This window comes from Thalassophryne amazonica, chromosome 3, assembly GCF_902500255.1.
Source record: "Thalassophryne amazonica chromosome 3, fThaAma1.1, whole genome shotgun sequence".
Taxonomy (NCBI): Eukaryota; Metazoa; Chordata; class Actinopteri; order Batrachoidiformes; family Batrachoididae; genus Thalassophryne; species Thalassophryne amazonica.
In genome coordinates this window covers 114,502,827-114,524,817 of record NC_047105.1, presented here as the reverse complement: position 1 = coordinate 114,524,817, position 21,991 = coordinate 114,502,827, and the positions used below count along the sequence as shown (strand labels likewise).

At 41.8% G+C, this 21,991-nt stretch overlaps 1 protein-coding gene and 1 long non-coding RNA gene across 2 annotated transcripts in view; one reads left to right on the top strand and one right to left on the bottom strand.

Moving 5' to 3' along the window:
* LOC117507463 (copine-9-like) overlaps window positions 1-21,991 on the bottom strand; it is an 863,862-nt gene that overhangs the window by 158,296 nt on the left and 683,575 nt on the right. The window contains exons 9-11 of the mRNA XM_034167340.1: window positions 17,632-17,735; window positions 16,259-16,363; window positions 1,032-1,073 (exon numbers count right to left, since the gene is read on the bottom strand). Coding sequence (XP_034023231.1) covers window positions 1,032-1,073; window positions 16,259-16,363; window positions 17,632-17,735 — 251 coding nt within the window. The remainder of the gene's footprint in view (window positions 1-1,031; window positions 1,074-16,258; window positions 16,364-17,631; window positions 17,736-21,991) is intronic.
* Window positions 229-20,323, top strand: LOC117507465. The gene is made up of 3 exons (XR_004559717.1): window positions 229-240; window positions 4,049-4,054; window positions 20,176-20,323. It is a non-coding gene; the product is annotated as an uncharacterized LOC117507465 (long non-coding RNA).

The window sequence follows — 21,991 nt, the reverse complement described above, 5'->3', positions numbered from 1 at the left end:
ATTGGTTCTACACCCCCCAGGGTTTCTGTTGTGTTTTGAGTCACCTTGTAGGTATAATTTCACCACGTGTTTTGCATCCCAGTCTTCCCTATTTCCCACACTTGCCACTCATTTGCTCATTTGTTCTTTTGTATATTTAAGCCTGCACTATTTCCTTGTTTAGCTGCCAGTTTCTTCTCTTTGGTTCCGCTTGTGACCTCTGTGAGGACATCTTTGTCTGCTCCCTTTTTTGTACCTTGAGTCTTTGGACTATCTTTGTCACTTCCTGTGTGTAGCCATGCCCTGTTTATTAGTTTATGACTTTGATACCTCTGATTGTGTTGCCACAATTTTTGGATTATATCTTGTGTTTGATTTTGACTCCTGTTAACCTCTGTGCATTTACTTTATTTGTTGGACTTGGTTACCTTGGTTTTGGACATTAAATCACTTTGTTCTCACAGTACCTCCCTCTGGTTGCTGCCTGCACTTCTGGGTTCATTTAGATGCTGCAAAACATAACACCTTGTTGCTGTGAGGCCAAACTGAGCCTCCATGCTGCATGTTCTGTACCGATTATGAACACTCTTCCCTAATATCTTTGACTGACAAAAATAGAACTAGAAAAGTGTGACTGAGATTCATAAATGTGTTAATTTTTCCATTTATAATTGAACATTTCTTTGAAGAAAGGCAAATGTCAAACCTCAGAAAAGCACCAGAATTGCAGTACTGGACTAAACCATTTTGTTAGCCAATGTCAGCCAAAGAGCGTGAAAAACAAAAAACAGAGTGCTTTCAATACTGTAGGAAAAGCTGGTCAAAGATCTTAAAACCTGGATGTTTGTGCTGTCTGCAATAACCTTTCTCCTTGCAACATTCTTTATTTATCACCCAGTGTGAGATGGGCAGATGAAAACCTGAAAGGAATCTAATAGGAATCTAATAATAAGCCAGACTCAAAATAAAGAAGAAAGGGCAACATTTAAAGGATGCATTGTGGTGTTGAAATTAAATAAGGAAAAGAGAATGTGTCAAGTGACAGAACTTACCTTCCATCTCTGTCCCAGTCATGAACGTCTACCTTCACTGTCCTAAAGGGAGATGGAGGTGAGGCAGAGAGAAGTCAGAAAGTTTGCAGTGGTGAGAAAGAGAAATGGTGAGATCTTAACACAAGAACTAGAGCATGCTTCTGGACAGTTTTAGGCTTAATAGGTCTGGATCTGACATCACTTTGTCTGCTCTTCCAGAATGCTGGAGCTCAAAATTAAAGATTAGAATTACTGCAGGTTTAGAATAGAATAAAGCCTAAATTGGGTTGTATATGTGTCTGGGGGACTTTCTCCACACAATGTTCCTCCTGCACCTCCTCTTCAGTCAGCCACTCTTTCTTAGTTGTCCTTTACTATATCCATCATTCTTCACTTTACCCTTCCATCCTTTCCGTCACTGTGTACTTCCATGCTCATCACTCTTTTTCTGACATATTCATTGTGTCTTTTAATCACATGTTCAGTTGACTTTCTTGTACTATCTTAACTAGTTCTCGAACATTTCTTCTTCTTCTTTAAGATGCTCCCATTAAGGGTTGCCATAGCAGCTCAATGGTTTCCATCTCACCCTGTCCTCTGCATCTCCCTCTGTCACACCAACCACCTGCATGTCCTCCCTCACCACATCCATAAACCTCCTCTTCGGCCTCTCTTTTCTCTTCCTGCTTGGTCGGTCCACCCTCAGCATCCTTCTCCCTATATATCCTGGATCCCTCCTCTGCACATGTCCAAACCATCTCAAGCTGGCCTCTCTGACTTTGTCTACAAACTGTCCCACCTGAGCTGTGCCTCTGATATGTTCATTCTGAATCCTGTCCATTCTCATCACTCTCAAAGAGAATCGCAACATCTTCAGTTCTGCCTCCTATCTTTATGTTTTTGCCAAAGTCTCTAAGCCACACAACATAGTTGGTCTCACTGCTGACTTGTAGACATTCACTTTCACTCTTGCAGATATTTTCTTCAATCACATATCACTCCTGCCACCTTTCTCCCTGCCTACACTCTCCTCTTCATATCTCTACCACAGTATCGATAACTTTGGACAGTTGACCTCCAGAGCATATCTCCACATTTCTAGGCTAGACTCAGTCTGCTCTCTTCACTCACTACAGATCACAATGTCATCTGCAAACTTCATAGTCCATGGAGACTCCTCTCTGATCTCATCAGTCAACTTGTCCATCACCATCACAAACAAGAAAGGACTCAAAGCTGATCCTTGTTGTAATTCCATCTTGAATGAATCTGTCATTCCTACTGCGCATCTCACTGCTGTCACACTATCCTTGTACATGTCCTTTACTACCCTCACATACTTCTCTGCCACTCCAGACTTCTCATACAATACAACAACACTTCACTTGGCACCCTGTCATAAGCTATCTCTAAATCCACAAACATGCAATGTAACTCTTTCTGGCAACCTCTGGTGGAGATGATGGTCCAGTGGTCTTGTGCTGGGCTTCAGACCAGAGGATCCTTGGTTCAAAACCCAGCCAAATTGGAAAATTGCTAAGGACCCCTGGGCAAGGTCCTTAATCCCCTAGTTCCTCCCGGTGTGTAGTGAGCACCTTGCATGGCGGAACCCTGACATCAGTGTGTGAGTGTGTCTATGTGAATGGGTGAATGTGAGATGTATTTGAAATGTGCTTTGAGCTTCTGATGCAGATGGAAAAGTCCTATATAAATGCAGTGCATTTACCATTCTCTATACTTCATCAGTAGTCTCACTACAATGCAAACATTGCTCTTTCTGGGCATGAAGCCATATTGTTGCTGACAGATCTTCACCTGTTTTCTAAGCCTAGCTTCTACTACTCTTTCCCATACTGCAGCTCTGCACATCACCTTTGTTCTTAAAAACAGGAACCAGCACATTCTGTATCTACTGCTTAGGCATCCTCTCACTTTCCAAGATTTTATTACACAATCTGGTTAGAAACTCCACTGTCATCTCCTCTAGACATTTATATGCCTCCAATGCAATGCCATCTGGACCAACTGTCCTTCCAGTCTTCATCCTCTTCATAGCTGCCCCTACTTCACCCTTACTGATCTCCTTGCACTTCCTGATTTACTCTCTCCACATCCGGCCTTTTCGCTCTCTCATTCTCTTCATTCATGAGCTCCTGAAAATATTCCCTCCACCTAGTCAACACACTTTCCTCGCTTCTCAGCACACCACCATCTGCATCTTTTACCACCCTGACCTGCTGCACATCCTTTCCAGCTCTGTCCTTTTGTCTGGGCAATTGGTACAAGTCCTTTCTATTCAACTTCTTGCACAGCTCACTATATGCCTTTTCCTTAGCTTCCATTTCAACTTATGTTGCTTCTTCTTGTACTCCTGCCTACTTTCTTCATTTCTCTGACTATCCCAATTCTTTTTTGTCAACCTCTTTCTCCTTATGCTTTCCTGAACATCTTCACTCCATAACCAAGTGTCTTTGTCTTCCTTCCACTGTCCAGATGTCACACCCAGTACATTCCTAGCCATCTCCCTCACTACACCCGCATCTACTACTACATCTACTACGTCTTTTCCAGTTGTCTAAAATTGCTTCCCTTCCATCCAGTGCCTCTTTCACCTGCTCACTGAATTTCACACAACAGTCTTCCTCCTTCAGCTTCCAATATCTGATCCTTTGTTGAGCTCTCACTCTCTTCTTCTTTTTCTTCACCTCAAAAGACATCCTACAAACCACCATTCTATGTTGTCTAGCTACACCCTCTCCTGCCACCACCTTAAGGGCCTGTCACACGTCACATTAAATGCATCAAGCATCACTGTAATACCATTATTTTCAATGAGAAGGGTCGCGTTTTTGATGCATTGCACCGAGATGCATCAAAAACCAAGCTAGTGTGATGCTCCGCTGGCAGCGCGCATTGCTGCTTGTCATCAGACCTTGATGCAGTCCAAGTTCAACCCAATCCAACTTTCACCACTGTGTACTGTGACATAGCTTCACGCATCCAATAGATATGAGGCATCAAGCCAAAACACGGAAGAGGACAAAGTGCAGAAGTGTATCACAGAACTGTTAATTTATACACAGCAGTTTCCAGTTTTTTAACCTCAAGGTTATTTGATTACTTTGTATTTTGAAATAAAAAAATGTTTGTTACATTAGAAAAGTAATGAAAATAGCTTTAAGAAAAAAAAATTTTTTTTTCGAAATCTTTTTCATTCACCTGTAAATTAAAACCATAACTTATCTGTTGTTTCAGATGAGATGATTTCTAGATTAACATTATAATAAACCTTGGACATTTATTTTTAGACAAATAAAAAGCATGAAAAGTAATGTGTACATTTTTAAGTCTGGTGGATTCATGTATTCATATCTGCATTTTAACCAGGAAAAAAGACACTGTAAATAAATATGAATATTTATTATAAACATAACAGGAGTTGATGTAACAGTTACTGCAGTGTGTCTCTTAAGATTTCTCAATGTAACATAAACCTCAAGATGATTTTTTTTTTTTAAATTTAGTCATCTCAACATTTAATTATGTCTTCAATGACTATGTGATTGCTTTTAATGTTGTAATCAGGACAAATTACTAAAATATGAATTTGACTATTGTAATGATTGTGAATGCTTTGAAATTATGCTAAATGGGGCGGGGCTTCCTCTACCTGTGCAAGTGTATTTTTCACTGAACTTTGACTTCCTGGGCATGTTTAATGAGTCATTCATTTAATGTTAAAATATAAAAGGAAACCACTTTTCAGATAATAAAATAGTTGCTCTTTAAAGAGCCTTCGTTTTATTTAGGACACCTTCACACATAGTGCGACGTTTGGATGAACTGCACAGGAATTGTGTGCAAACCGTGTAATGTCCCTGTCGCCAACGCCTCGTATACCTGTTGCTACAACTATCTGCACACACAAGCATCTAAAAGACAGTGTGCGCTGTGCGAACCCATTGCACCCTCTCACGGCAGGTGCCAGCCAAATTCCAGGTAACACGCACGAACACCTAACACCACTCACATGGCACTTAGAAAATGTGTGGCCAGTCTCACTCTTGGCATGACAACGGACTTCAGACAATCACTGTCATACTGCTGTGAAATTTGTCTAAGTTCCCCACGAGTGTAACTTTGCAAACACACACACTTACACATGGGTGTGTGCGCTGCAATCATGGGAGGTGTGGCTTCCGACAGAAGCAGCTGTGGCGATCTGTCATTCTGGACATTCCACCTAAACAACACCTACAGTCATGGACAAACAACTGTCCACTATGAGGCGTGTTTGTCTGATTGCTGTATTTACGTGGACATAAATAAAAACATATATTGCCGTGGTGGCGAAGCTGCCGGAAGCGAGTGTGCGCACAGAGTGGACATTGACAGCCCCCTGGTTGAAACGGACCGTCAGATGAGAACACGCAGCAGGCGATCTGATCGTGACGTCACCCATGTGAGCTCTGTTCCACATGACACGGTGTCTGTGCTGTGGCGCACTGTCCACAAGACACGCATGTCGGGCAGAACACACGCGCGGACGACTGGACGCACCTGACCAGTAGATGTGGACATGATCAGAACACACTGCTTCTCATTCATGCCATTTCATGACTGTATGTCTGTGACCATGGGTCATCACCAGAGGAACAGACAGATGATATTTGTATTGCTCGCTTGATAAATGTGGTGTTTTTATATGGTGTGGGATTTTAATCTTTTTTTGTAATACTTCCATGTCCTTCCTGATATGAGGCAGCTTCCCGCAGCTTTCAAAGAACAGCTCCATAGCTCAGTGGTAAAGTCTCTGGCTGGGAATCAGAGTTTTTGAAAGGCAAAAGTTCGGGTCCCGGGTGGTGTGTTTTTTATTATTATTATTATTCCACATAAGCGGTGCGATGTGGCCCCACAGGTACCGACTGTTTTTTATTTTTTATTCATTCCACATAATCGGCGCGATGTGGTTCCACATGTACCAGTTGGATTTTATTTCTTCCACATAAGCGGCGACACGTGCTGCACCTCCCATTGTTCCTGCTCGAGAGACACCGGCGAAATTCATCGGCACAAAGCTGATGGCGCAGCAAAAGCGTCCACAATTTCTCGGACAGGCACATGACTGAAAAGCCACCGAAAGCCGTCTGAATCTTCCGAATGGTGGAAGAGCTGGGCATGTCACAACATGTCCTGTGAGGCTTCAACACGAAGGCACTTTTGCTGCGCCAATGAATTTCGCCGCCACTCTTTTCATGGCAAAATCTTCTGTCACAGTGGAATGTGCCGAAAAAGTGCTGATGTCCACCTCTTCAGCAATTTCTTGGATAGTCACACAACAGTCCCACATCACCACAGCGTTCACTTTGGAAATGATCTGGTCATTTCAGCATGTTGATGGCCGCACGGAGCGCGACGCGCTCTCCACCGTTGTGTGGCCGTCGTTAAACCGGTTGTACCGGTCCTTAATCTGTGTGATGCCCATAGGATTGTCACCGAAAGCCGTCTGAATAATCAGAATGGTTTCCACCTGGCTGTCGCCCAGTTTCTGGCAAAATTTGATGCAGTTGCGCAGCTCCAGTCGTTCCGCCATTTCCTTGCAAAGAAAAAACGACGAGAGACTCCACCCATCCTCACACAAAGGCTGCTTACAAGCAAATGACGCAACTGACAGGTGTGAAAAAATTCACGTATGCGCACGAAGGTTCAAGGTTGGCTCATGCAAGCACACGTGATTCAAATCCATCAGGTTTTTGAAAAAAATAAAAAGGTCGGATACTTTTCTAACAGACCTCGTGTATATATATATATATATATATATATATATATATATATATATATATATTAGGGGTGGGCAACATAAAAATTCTTAATCGCATTAACTCAATGACTTTCTGTGATTAATCATGATTAATCGCATGGTATATGTGAAACCCAAAAATGAATTCAAAAGCCGCTTAAAAGCACAGTTTTATTTGAAAATGTAAATGAACATTGCATAAATTTGAAAATGTAAATTTCAACTGAAACACACTAATGAAATCAAATATAAAACCACTGGCAGGTCATTTGTTATCCTGTTTCATATCGAAATAACAATATTCATGTCCATGACTAAATGTACTAAAACAAATACGTCACAATTGTACACATACCACAATTTGATATGTGTACAATTGTGATGTATTTGTTTTAGTATATTTAGATTTTGCTGCAATTTGGCACTTTATAAGCCGATTAAATTGAATTGAAATTGAACATTTTATTGAGTCTTAAAGTAAATAAATATGAATTTGGTCACTGGATCATTAAACTTTGTACATAATAAACTCTACATGGTGAATCCTTGATCTCTGGACATGAATAGGAATAAACAAAATCTGTAGTTTTTGTCAAAAGCATTTCCTTTCAGACATTGGCATGAATGTGTTTCCATATATCTGAGCTGAGCTTAGAGCTGCTGTGCTTCACTTCAGGATGTAATTTGAAAAGAAAATACAGCACGTTTCATTTTGGGAGGAAAAAAAAACGTTTTAGTGGATTGTAGTTTCTTGTCTGTATTACATTTGGAAAGAGGTGTCATTTTATTTAAAGCGGCGATTCATTTTGAAGTTATTAATTCCGACCGGACTGTCTCAGCCATGCAGCGTTTCGAGCTGTGTGAACGGAACGGAGGACGATTCTCGTTTCTTGACAGCAACAAGACAAGAGTCCCAGTTAGTGACTTTAATCCACACAAAAGTGACTGACGATATTTTAATGGCTTTGCGAGGGGTTAAGAAGCGGCTTGCCGTTTCTGAAGAGCAGTGAATCAAAGAACCAACGAGCTACTGGATCGAAGCATTGCTTCATGGTTTCAAAGTGGAGCCGCGCTGCAGAAATAGTTTATTACAGACCAAACCCTGAATATCCGACTTTATTTGTATGTCCATATGACTCTGAAACTCGGAAAAATCCGTATCATTTACGGACTATAGGTTGTCATGAAAACCACCAAACAGCTGTGTTCACCGCGGGGATACGTTCGGCTATTCGAGATTATTGAAGATTTTTTTTTTTTTTACCGATGACGAACGATGCGTAAAAAAAAATTTGACCGATGCAGCTGCATCGGTCCAAACCGGTCTGGATCCAGGCCTGATCCTGTAGAACTTTGTACCGAAAATGTCCATTCAAAAGTTCGGCGTCTTTCTGCATTTTGTTTCGTTGTGCATTGCATAGCCTGTACTTTTCTCGATCCTCGTGTCGTTTTCTGTGTGAGCTCAGCTATCAGCAGGAAGCAGCAGCATAAGCTCGCCCCCGACAGACGCTTTCAAAATAAAAGGCAACGAGCAACAGTCATAAAAGGCTAAAAAAAAAAAAAAAACCCACAGCGTTAAGGGGAGGAACAAAATTGTCGGCGATAATGACCTCAATAATGAACGCAATGTTAGCGCGTTAACATTGCCCAGCCCTAATATACGAGGTCTATTAGAAAAGTATCCGACCTTATTATTTTTTTCAAAAAGCATATGGATTTGAATCACGTGTGATTACATCAGACATGCTTGAACCCTCGTGGGCATGCGAGAGTTTTTTCACGCCTGTCGGTTACGTCATTCGCCTGTGGGCAGTCTTTGAGTGAGGAGTCGCCCACCCTCTCGTCGTTTTTTTCATTGTTTAGGAATGGCTCAGAGACTGCTGCTTTGTTTGATCAAAATTTTTTCAAAAATGTAAGGCACAACTGAGTGGACACCATTCAATAAATTCAGCTGATTTTCGGTAAAAATTTTAACAGCTGATGAGAGATTTTGGTCTGGTAGTGTCGCCGTAAGGACGGCCCACGGCGCCTGACGGCGATCTGCGCTTCGAGGCGGCAGCGTCTCGCCGTTTCAAGTTGAAAACTTCCACATGTCAGACTCTGTTGACCCAGGAAGTCGTCAGAGAACAGAGAACTTTCAGAAGAAGTCGGCATGAGGAGTTTATTCGGACATTCCATTGCTAACGGACATTTTGTAATGAAAGAATGTGCGGGCAGAGTCGCATGTCGGGCCGGACCCGACCGCGGGGGGTCGTGACAGGAAAAACACCTCCGTTGGAAACCTTAATGGGCAAGTTGGAACATGACGTCCTGGGTGAATTAAGCCTTAAATTAGGATGTTTTCAGGTCGAAACCGGCCGACGACGGCGCCTGGAAGCGCTGCAGGACGTCCCGCTCTGTGGGAAGTCCTTACACCGACAGAAACACCCCATGATCTCTCATCAGCCGTTAAACTTTTCACCGAAAACCAGCTTAATTTCTCGAATAGTATCCACTCGGATATTCCTCACAGGTCCAGAAAAAATTTTTGATAAAGCAACGCGCGCCGTCTGGAGCAGCGTGTGAAACAAAGGAATTCAGCCGAGAGGGCGGGACCACATCTCACTCAAGGTCTGCCTACAGGGAAATGACGTCACCGACACGCGTGAAAAAACTCACGCATGCGCACGAGGGTTCAAGCATGATTGGTGGAATCGCACATCATTCAAATCTATATAGTAAAAAAAAAATAAATAAAAGGGTCGGTTTATTGTCTAATAGACCTCGTATATATATATATATATATATATATATATATATATATATATATATATACACAGTGTTCAGAATAATAGTAGTGCTATGTGACTAAAAAGATTAATCCCAGTTTTGAGTATATTTCTTATTGTTACATGGGAAACAAGGTACCAGTAGATTAAGTAGATTCTCACAAATCCAACAAGACCAAGCATTCATGATATGCACACTCTTAAGGCTATGAATTGGGCTATTAGTAAAAAAAAAAGTAGAAAAGGGGGTGTTCACAATATATATTCAAAGGGATTCAAAGGGGATTCAAAAGAATTTTATTGTCATATGCACAAAAGAACATGTTCCCTGCACAATGAAAGGTGTCTACTGCATTTAACCCATCCTAGTTGCCATTAGGCGCCCGGGGACCAGCTCCAGATGTACATCCCTGCCTTGGTCAACAGCAGGGCTGAGCAAACCAAGACCGACCCATAACAAACGACACACACATAACACACAACACACACAGGCCGGCCCGGTACATAAACACATATAAAAAAAAGCACACACGAGGGAAGAAAGAGAAAAAACCCTCATAGCCGCTGCGTTACACAGCAGCAATGAGGAAAAAAAACCCCATCAGCACAGAAAAACAATAATCACACAGACAAACAAAGATGCAGGGCGACAACAGAGATTTGAAGGTCCAGTTTATCAGAACACTCCGGAGGCAGCCTATTAGGCGCCGTCAACGGCCTTGTCCGACAATCCTGGAAGGGGGAGGGGCTCAGCCCTGAGCAGTCCACTGTCCACAGTCAACGTCAGAGCTGGAGAAGCTGAGGGGAGGGGGATGACCAGGGAGCGAGGCTTAAGTGTTGATCTTCTTGAGGAGGTTTTTTATCACAGCGGCCTTGAAGTGCAGCTGTGTTTGGGGAAGCCAAATGAATATCCAGATTAGCAGACACCTGAAAGATTCCACAGTTCTGAGAACAGAGTGGCTCTCAATACATCTGAATGTAGGATGTGGTCTTTACAGATGGTCAAAGCAGGTTTCCAGTGCTGCAATCCTGCCCGAGATGTTTTCCAGCGTGCGGTTAACACCCGCCGACTGCGCAGCCACTGCCTTCCCAATCGAATCAATCATGTAGGGCAGCCTGGACGGCCCAATTAATGCTGCCTCCACTTTCTTAATTTTCCAGTAAACCAGCGCCATGCCCACTCCACACAGCAGAAAGCCAGTCACCACCAAGCCAAATATATACACATCTTCGACGTCCTCCACAGAAAGCGTGTAAAGGCACATGAGCTGCCATCTCCTCCATGCGTCCATCACGTAACCCATCACATGCGTCCCGGCAGGACAGGTTGGGTCCTCCGCCCCCGAATGGCTTGTGGAAAAAATAGTGTCAATTGCGTTCAGAGACCACTTTAACAGATCCATTTTTGTCGTTTTCCAGAAGAGCAAAGCTGCAGCCTCACAGACAACACGCCACAGAAGCAGGAAAGATAAGGAGGGAGGGAGAAGAGAAAAATGCGTCCGTCTCGGCCGAGTGCAAGCTGGCAACTCATATATATATGAGTTTAAGTATCTCGGGGTCTTGTTCACGAGTGAGGGACGGATGGAGCGTGAGATCGACAGACGGATCGGTGCAGCATCTGCAGTGATGCGGTCGCTGTATCGGACCGTCGTGGTGAAGAGAGAGCTGAGTAGGGGGGCAAAGCTCTCGATTTACCGATCAATCTACGTTCCGATCCTCACCTATGGTCATGAGATTTGGCTCATGACCGAAAGAACGAGATCGCGAGTATAAGCGGCGGAGATGAGTTTCATCCGCAGGGTGGCTGGGCACTCCCTTAGAGATAGGGTGAGGAGCTCGGTCACTCGGGAGGAGCTCGGAGTCGAGCCGCTGCTCCTCCACGTCGAAAGGAGTCAGTTGAGGTGGCTCGGGCATCTTTTCCGGATGCCCCCTGGACGCCTCGCTGGAGAGGTGTTCCGGGCATGTCCCACTGGGAGGAGGCCCCGGGGAAGACCCAGGACACGCTGGAGGGACTACATCTCTCGGCTGGCTTGGGAACGCCTTGGGGTTCCCCCGGAGGAGCTGGGGGAGGTGTGTGTGGATCGGGAGGTCTGGGCGGCTTTGCTTGAGCTACTGCCCCCGCGACCTGACTCCAGATAAAGCGGAAGAAAATGGATGGATGGAGATATATATATATATATATATATATATATATATATATATATATATATATATATGGTAAAAGGGGTGGGTGTATATAAGATTTTGCCTGTGCCTACACCCTTTCAGCAACATGTACTACTGTAAAATCTTTTCTTTTTTTGATATGAAGTTTTGTGTACTGAATAAATCATTCATTCATTCATTAATCAATCTATTTATTGAAATATCAAGAAACACGAAACAGTTAAAAAATAAAATAAAATAAAAAATCAAAGTTGTTTAAATTTGAGTCTTTCCTTATAGCCACAGCAGTAAAAGTCCCTTCGGTTGCTCCCTTGTTTGCACTTGGGGTCGCCACAGCAAATCCAAGGTGGATCTGCATGTTGAATTGGCACAAGTTTTACGCCGGATGCCCTTCCTGACGCAGCTCCACATTACATGGAGAAATGTGGCAGGGGTGGGATTTGAACCCGGAACCTTCTGAACTGAAACCAAGCGCATTAACCACTTGGCCACCACCCCTGCTCCTTATAGCCACAGCAGTAACAATTAAAAACTGTGTTAATTTATTTGGAAAAAAAAAAGAATGAATTGAAAAATTTACAAATATAAAATGCTCACTTCGCTCAACTTGCGTAAACCTGTTTTGTTACCACCTGTCAAGGCACCAACACAGCACCTGACCATACCTGATTGTAACACCAACGTACAACTTCATAACTGGAAACATACAATGACATGTCATCAAAAAAAGCAAAAGTTAGCAGTGCTACCTGAGTATGGTGGGTAGATTCCTTCAGATTCTCTTCAGTTTGGGGATTCAGAAAGTTTACACCATTAATAAAATCTGAGGCACTCAAGGTTTTAAAGTTTATTATTGCTTGGGATTCCGGCAAGGGCAGTCGCATTTCCTCCTCTCTCTATCTCTGCACCAACCTTCAAAGTCCCTTCTTCACCAGACTGTGAATTCTTCAAACTATATTGGATTAACCATGGAATTTATCAGCTGGTCTCTGAATGCTATTGACACCATTTTTTTTCAACAAGGAAATCAGGGCCAGGGGACCCTGCATGCCCATATGGAACCTACCCTGCGGGCTATGTTCTTGATGCCTGGGAGAAATGGCATGTCGCATGCTTGGTGCCATTCTCTGTGGAGGACGTCGAAGATTTATTTATATTTGGCATTACTGTAGGAGGGCTGGCACTTATTATTTTATGTGCTGCCCTGACCTACCGGAGAATTGGCATGACGGCTGCCACCAGAACCATGACCCCTCACCTGTCCGTCATGATTAATGAGTTGGGCAAGGCAATACATTCTTAGACTGTGTTAACCCTTGAACTCAGATGCAAATTGGATAACATCTCGGAGCAAATGCACGCCTTGCAAAGGAAGATGTCGGAGATCAGGAAATACTCATAAATGGGATCTGGTATGAGCTACTTCAGTCAGTGCAGAGTGAGAGTACGCGTTAAGCAGAGAGTCAAAAGTAACACAAAACTGTGGCGCTGCCTTTATTACACCCTGGAGTGTTCTGACTGTGTCCTGTTCACACCGTGTGCATGTCACGGTGACAATTTTCCTGAATTTATGAGATGAAATAAATGGTTAAAATTCCTTAAAAATTAGAATATATGAATGAACAGAAAAAAAAATCACACACGTGTGTTTTAAAAAATCCGACATGGAGAAACTCTGCAGTGATGTTCAGAAGCAGAAATCACATAAAGCAGCTGAGAACTCTGAACTTTAACAGGCTGTTATTTTCCAAAGATATTTATTTTAGATGATGTAGTTGTTTTATGTTCAAGCACAAAAATGTGACTGAGGAGGAGAAAAAAAGAGGACATGAACTCTAGTCAGAATAAAAATACAAGCTGCTGATTTTTGTTATTTTTCAGTTATTAGGCTGCAGCTCTGCATTTAACTTATTTCAAAGTAAGTTACCGCTTATTATTTTCAAAATTCATGAGAGTCAAATCAGTCTGCATTGTTCAGTTTTTCCTGCAGGTTTGTGTATTTTTTATTTCTTTATAAGAGTTTGGTGTTTGCGTTTGTTCTACAAAGATTGAAAAAAAAAAAACCCCAATAAAATGTTAACACTTTTCTTTATAGCAGTTCTTTAATTTCAGAAATGGAGCAGAAACAACCACAAATTAAAAAAAAGTAGGGACTGTGTTTAAAATAAAGATAAAAATAAAAATGTTGCACTATTCCCATTTTTTCCACTCACATCCACAGAAGCCAAAAAATTCTTCTAAAGTTGTGTCTTGGTGGCTTCCCTCACTTTTCTTCCTGCATGGACATTTAGTTTTTGAGAACTGTCTACCTGACACAGATTTACCATAAAGTACTACACTGTTTATATTTCTGAATGATTGATATACAGTAAATGAAGTCTAAGAAATATTCAGTGAGTTGGAAATGTTCATGTATTCATCCTCTGACAGTTCTCAAGAAAACTGGCTGTAAACATTATTCATTAATTTTTATATTTAGAATAAACTGCCCTGTCCCAACCTTTTTTTCTTGGAAAATGCTGCAGGCATTAACTGTAGGAATGGATATATATTAACAAAAAATAAATAAATATTAAGCTGACCACACAAAACATGAAATATGTTGGTTTCATACAGTCTGCAGTTACCAAAATAGAAGTCAAAGTAAATGTCAGGATCATTACGTGTTCATCGCCACCACATTTTGAAAAACTGTAAGACCACAGGTCATGCATTATTTATGTTTTGTGTCTTTTACTGAAGTGTTTTAAAATTTGAATTAAGGTCATAAGTGCCTCCCTGTATTGCCACAGACGAACTGTTTCTGTTGCCATATCTTTTGAAATAAAATCCCTTATCAAAAAATAGTATATAAAAGTAGTATATAATAGTATATAAGTATATAAAAAGTAAACTGGAAGTATACTTGAAACATACTTGAATGTACTACTTTTTGGTAAGGGACTGCAGAACACTAAAGCATAAAAACTAAACGAAGGAAAAAATGGGAGCGGTACAGGAGTGGGAGTCATTCTGAATGGGAGCGGGTTGGGAGTGGGAGTCATTTTACCAGGATTGGGACGGGAAAGGATTTTTTTTTACTCTGGCCCGGGATTGGGATGGGACATGAATTTATCTGTGGGAGTGGGACAGGACAGGAGTGAAAATCTACTCCCGTGTCACCCTCTAGTATGGACATCTATGGTATGATTTCTTGTATGTATGGATTACTTGGGTTGTTACCAACATCTGGTGAAATTTTTATGTCAATAGCACCTTTATAAATACATTTATTGAGAAAACTATTCAATACTTTTTTTTTATTTTACCCGCTGTAGATGAGAAGTCTATTTTATGCAAATGATGAGTGATGCAACATGGTGACTGTCAATCAGAGTAAAAAGGCAGCATGGCATCATCTGGCTACTTGCTCAAACAAAGTAAACAAAGATGGCAGAAAATACTCTGAAACAGCTGTATTTCTGTATAAATGTGATATGTTTGGCATGTTTCCTCATATATTTTGTAAAATTGATCAAGGAATAAATAATTTAAAAAATTCTGTTTTTGAAAGCAGATAACACCTCTGAAGTGATTTATAAGAGATCTTACGGGGATGTTAGCATGCTAGGTAGCACAATACAGGAACTTCACTGTGAAAAAACATTGGACTGAAACAAATCAAATGAACTTTGGTTCCGTTAACCAGTCAAGCATGAAGTAAAAACACATTGTGACAGTGTTGGTTTTTTCTGTCCTTTACAATCTATCACTGAACATTGTGCACATTTACACCAAGTAACCATGAGCTGGCCACGCCGCAGGAACACCCATCAAGTGACAAACACTAACTGCTTGTCGTCCTCATTTGTAACTCATGTGACCATAGGGTAAAGGCTTTTTAACTTTGAAACCTCTTCAGTGTCTCAGATTTTCTTATATATGTTAGCAATAGCTGTGTTTACATGGACACTAATATTCTGATATTAATCTGAGTGAGACCATATTCATAAAATTAATAAAGTCATAATCAGAGTAAGCAATAATCTGATTAATACATGCGGTATTCCATTCTTATTCTAATTATTGATGTGCACTGTGGAATATAAACAGCGAAATTAGACTGTGACCTCCCACTGGGGTTTTACCAACACTTTGGAACGCATAGTAATGAGGCAGTGAGTCAATCAGATTACGCTTTGTAACAAGTAAAGAGAAATATGATTGGGAAATTCTTTAAACAACCCATTTAAACACATAATCTAAATATGGTGTTCTTCAGAATATGGTCAATAATCAGATTATTGTTGTCCATGTAATCATAGTCATTGACACTTTATGCCTGGTAGAAGATAGAACTCAAAACCCCTTTTTGACTACTTTTTCAATTTTCTTAATTTAAGAGTCATGTATTTTTAATACTTTTGTCCAATTTGTATTTTTCCTTGAAACTGTATGGATAAATTTTGATTGAATTTGTAGGAACAAATTTGTACTTTTGTGTTTAATCTCTGACCTTTGCACTGTTTTCTCACCTGTCGTAGTCTCCATTGCAAAGTGCTCGTACAGGAATGGTGAAAGGTTGCCAAACAGGGTTTAAATTATTCTTGATCACCTCAGTCTTGTGGCAGATGGTGAACCTGGGAACAGAATGGTACATCAACAACACAGTGAGGATAACTGGCAGGACTGACAGAAAAAGTGAATATTTATTTATATAGTAGAGCTTGATGGGAGTTAGACTGACAGGTAAAACATCACATGTCCCATATGTAAAGTGCCCTGAATTAAATGCATGGATATCTGCTGTGTAGAATAAATCCAGTCTGTATGAAGTCTGATGTATGAGGCTGGAGAAACACATTAATTTACAGAATATACAATTTAGAATACAGTGTCCCATCATTTAACCCTTTTTTTTTCTCTTAGTTTAAGGCAAGCCAGTGCTTAAAAGTGAAGCAAACACAGAAGTACTAAAATTGAGGCTGGCTCCAAAAGTCAGTACATAACAGAAGCCCAGAAAACCATGTTAAAAAGTCTTAACTTATAGCAGAAATAAATGTCGGGAGCCTGATACAATTTTTTTTCCTTTTTTTTTTTTGTATTTTGGTTTGTTTGTTGGTTTCATCCAATTGTTCACTTTTGCAGTTCACAAAAGTGAACAATTTTGCAGTTTTTTTTTCAACATTTTCATAACCTTCACACTGGGTTACAATGGTCTGCAATGTCAGTATTACCACAGATTACTCATGATAGCCTGCTCAGATTTGGTATCTGGTAGTTTTTGTTTAAGTACACAATCTGGTGCCAAAAATTGGCTATGGGACATCTGCTTACCAGTGCAGGGCATTATTCCTATTGATGCAAGCAGACCTATATTAATATATACAATTTGCAAACAACAAACTGCTTTGTAAATAATTGTGTGTACTAAATACTATCAGCCCTATTATTACTTTTCCTTTTTTGTTTATTGTGGGTGCTATAAATACTTTCAGCTTTTACTGAACATGTGTTGACCACCTTGGTTACTTTTTGCCATTCAGTTGCTTTACTTTTTTGATGGGGATGACACAGTCAACACCACCATATGTAATATAATGCTCAGGACATATTGTCTCAAAAAATATGGTTTTGAGCCCTGATGCAGCCAGTGTGTGTTGTGTCCTTGTGGAAGGCACTTTACCAAAATTACTACTCTCTTCCAAAGTGTAAAAATAGGCACCAGCATTGTTCAAGGTTGGAAAAGGAACACATTTAGTGCCATAGGTATGACCATCCCCTCACTGCAACATGGATGACTCTGGCACAGCGGCTTTGAAAGTGAAATGGGCACTCTGGCCTACCTAACCTGAAGTGGACACTATACTCTGTCTAAGAATACACACTTCATGAAATTCATACTTACGTTCCATCCTCATTGCTCCGATAGAAGACCAAAAATGGATCAGACTTGCCAAAGAAATCCTTTTTGTCTAGCTTGTTTGCACAGAACTGCATTGTGGCTATGTCCTGAAAGAACAAAATCTATTTAATAATAACAAATGGTATTTATTCATAGGTGCCTTTCAAGGCACTGAAGCACACCTACCAAACCCACAACAAAAATGAAAGAGCAAGACATCTATAATCAAAAAGCAATAAACAGTAATAGATTAGTAAATATATAAATAAGGTACAAAAATGACCATCTGCGGAACACTTAAATTGAGAACTGACATCATCAGAATCTGACGGAATAAGCAAGAAAGGTGCATTTTGAGATAGAATTTGAAGGTAGGCAGTGGTAATGTTTAGGTTATCTTGTGGGAAAGACTTCCAGAGGTAAGAGACAGCATAGCTGAAGGACTTAAACCACAGGGTTGTCAAGTAGGAAGGGAGTGTAGGGAGAATATTGACAAAGGAGGATCTGAGAATACAGAAATTCAGAGAGATACCTCCAAAAGTGGTGGGTTATGAAGGGCTTTAAAAGTAAGAAACAAAATATTGAACTTAATGTGCCGTTTGACAGGGAGTCAGTGAAATTCCTGGAGAACAAGGATGACATGTTCTGCATAAGAGGTTCTGGGGTCCCATGCACAAAGGTTGTGTACGCACAAAAACATGGCATATGTCCTTCTCCATGCTAACGTTCAGATGTATCTAAAGTGAAATGACAGTGGAAATGTGAGGTGCCCCACGCCAAGTTCATGGCTGGTATACGCACGTTTCTACAGCTACTGTTCCTCTGGCAAGACATAGAGGTGATGCTAGGAAACTGTTAATGTGAAAACACGAAGTCATCAGAGTGATGGCCATATCAAAGACACACTTATGGACTGCATTTATATACTGCTTTTCCATCTGCATCAGATGCTCAAAGCGCTTAACAAATAATGCCTCACATTCACCCCGATGTGAGGGTGCTGCCATAACAAGGCACTCACTACACATCGGGAGCAATAGGGGATTAAACACCTTGCCCAAGGGCCCTTAGTGATTTTCCAGTCAGGTTGGGATTTGAACCGAGGATCTTATGGTCTCAAGCCCAACGCCTTAACCACTAGACCACCACCTCCCCTTATGTTTCACAATACACCTTACGGTGCGATGGGACCTGGAGTGGTAAAATTTAGCCCACCCGCCTACCACCAGTAGCCCTGCACCACCCCTTGGGGACCTGTTGTTTTACAAGGATGCAGGCACACAGGGAGCCACCACTAAGTCAACAAAGGGAAATAGCTACTGGAAAACCCTCCCAGGCAAGCTAGACAAATACTACCCCAGACACAGCACTGGCCTATTACGTTCCATTTGGTCTTACGTGCCCCCAAAAGGATCCCGACCTGCGTTCTTTCCCAGCTGTCAGTGGCTTTCCCCACAGTCAGCAGAGCTTTCCCTGCAGTCACTGGAACTCTCCCCAGAGTCAGTCAATAGGCAAAATAATACGTTTCACAATACACCTTACGGTGCGATGAGACACAGATGTGGGAGAGCAACCAAGAAGAGGGCATAGCAAACAAAAGGGACAAGACACACCCAGACCAAACCCCAAACACAAGACAAGAGTGTGCAGTCAGACAAACACAAAGCAGACAGAACCTGAATAAAAGATAAACCCAAACATGAATACAAAGAAACTGCAAAAATACACGCATAAAATAACCACCCCCCATGACAGTCTGAACCCACACAGGTGCTGACCATGCGGAGGTTCCTGGCAACAGGAGCCGATTGGTCAGAAGTGTGCCAGTCAACCTTGAGCTGAGCCATGCCAGCTGTGTGGAACACAATCAACTGAATGTCATCCAGGTACATCACATTTCTATACAATGCTGTTGAACAGGCCAACATTAAAGCGCAATTTGCAGTAAGATCCATTTTCCTTAATGTAATGAGAGCAGTGGACTGCACACATTGATAATTTTTATAATGTTTGTTGATAATTTATTAAAAATAAAAAGAAGCTAAAATCACATTTACATAAGTATTCACATCCTTTGCTCAACACTTTGTTGATGCACCTTTGGCAGCATTGACAGCCTCAAGTCTTGTTGAATATGATGCCATAAGCTTGGCGCACTTATCTTTGTGCAGTTTTGCCCATTCCTCTTTGCAGCACCTCTCAAGCTCCATCAGGTTGGATGGGGAGCATCGGTGCACAGCCATTTTCAGATCTCTCCAGAGATGTTAAATCAGATTCAGGTCTGGGCTCTGGCTGAGCCACTCAAGGACATTCACAGAGTTGTCCTGAAGCCACTGCTTTGATATCTTGGATGTGCTTAGGGTCATTGTCCTGCTAAAAGACGAACTGTCGCCCCAGTCTGAGGTCAAGAGCGCTCTGGAATGGGTGATCATCCAGGATGTCTCTGTACATTAGACAGGCAGCCAGCCCTAGGAAGAGTCCTGGTGGATCTGAACTTCTTCCATTTACGGATGATGAAGGCCACTGTACTCACTGGGGCCTTCAAAGCCTGTATCGGAGGTCTACAGCCAATTCCTTTGACGTCATGCTTTGTTTGTGGTCTGACATGCACTGTCAACTGTGGGACCTTATATGTAGACAGGTGTGTGCCTTTCCAATTCATGTCCAATGAACTGAATTTACCACAGGTGGATTCCAATTACAACCACAATTCCAATGAAGTTGGGACGTTGTGTGAAATGTAAATAAAAACAGAATACAATGATTTGCAAATCCTCTTCAACCTAAATTCAATTGAATACACCACAAAGACAAGATATTTAATGTTTAAACTGATACACTTTATTGTTTTTTTGCAAATATTTGCTCATTTTGAAACGAATGCCTGCAACACATTTCAAAAAAGCTGGGACAGTGGTGTGTTTACCACTGTGTTACATCACCTTTCCTTCGAACAACACTCAGTAACCATGTGGGAACTGAAGACACTAATTGTGAGTGTCTTGATTGGGTACAAAAGGAGCATCCCCAAAAGTCTCAGCCGTTCACAAGCAAAGATGGGGTGAGGATCACCACTTTGTGAACAACTGCGTGAAAAAAAATAGTCCAGCAGTTTAAGAACAATGTTTCTCAATGTTCAATTGCAAGGAATTTAGGGATTCTATCATCTACAGTCCATAATATACGAGGTCTATTAGAAAAGAAACCAACCTTTTTATTTTTTCAAAAACTATATGGATTTGAATCACGTGTGATTGCATCAGACAAGCTTGAACCCTTGTGCGCATGCGTGAGTTTTTTCACGCCTGTCGGTTGCGTCATTCGCCTGTGGGCAGGCTTTGAGTGAGCACTGGTCCACCCCCCTCGTCGGAATTCCTTTGTCTGACTTCTTCCTGAGAGACTGGTGCTTTGCTTGATCAAATTTTTTGCTAAAACTGTAAGGCACATCCAAGTGGACACCATTCGAGAAATTCAGATGGTTTTAGGTGAAAATTTTAACGTCTGATGAGAGATTAAGGAGTGTTATTGTCGCTTTAAGGACAGCCTACGGCGCCGGACGGCACGCCGCGCCCCAAGCCGCCGTCATCAGTCTGTTTCGAGCTGAAAACTTCCAAATTTAAGCCTCTGTTGACCCAGGATGTCGTGAGAGAACAGAGAAGTTTCAGAAGAGGTCGGGATCAGCAGTTTATCCGGACATTCCACTGTTAAAGGAGATTTTGTAATGGAAGACGTGCGGACTGATTTGCGCGGCGCCACAGCAAAACACCTCCGTTGGAAGCATTACAGGACAAGTTTGAACATGCCCAGCTGTTAAACAATTTCTCGGATATTCACTCGACTGAAAGCCATAGAAAACCGCCTGAATCTTACGAATGGTTATCAACACGGAGGTGTTTTTCTGTGGCGCCGCGCCATGAGCGGCTGGGTGCCAACGCGCGAATCCGTCCGCATGTCTTTCATTACAAAATCTCCTTTAACAGTGGAATGTCCGGATGAACTGCTGATCCCGACCTCTTCTGAAACTTCTCTGTTCTCTCACGACGTCCTGGGTCAATAGAGGCTTAAATTTGGAACTTTTCAGCTTGAAACAGGCTGATGACGGCGGCTCTGGGCGCGGTGTGCCATCCGACTCCATGGGCAGTCCTTAAAGCGACAGTAACACTCCATAATCTCCCATCAGCCGTTAAAATTTTCACCGAAAACCGTCTGAATTTCTCGAATGGTGTCCACTTGGATGTGCCTTACAGTTTCAGAAAAAATTTTGATCAAGCAAAGCGCCAGTCTCTCAGGAAGAAGTCCGACAAAGGAATTCCGACGAGGGGGGTGGACCAGTGCTCACTCAAAGCCTGCCCACAGACGAATG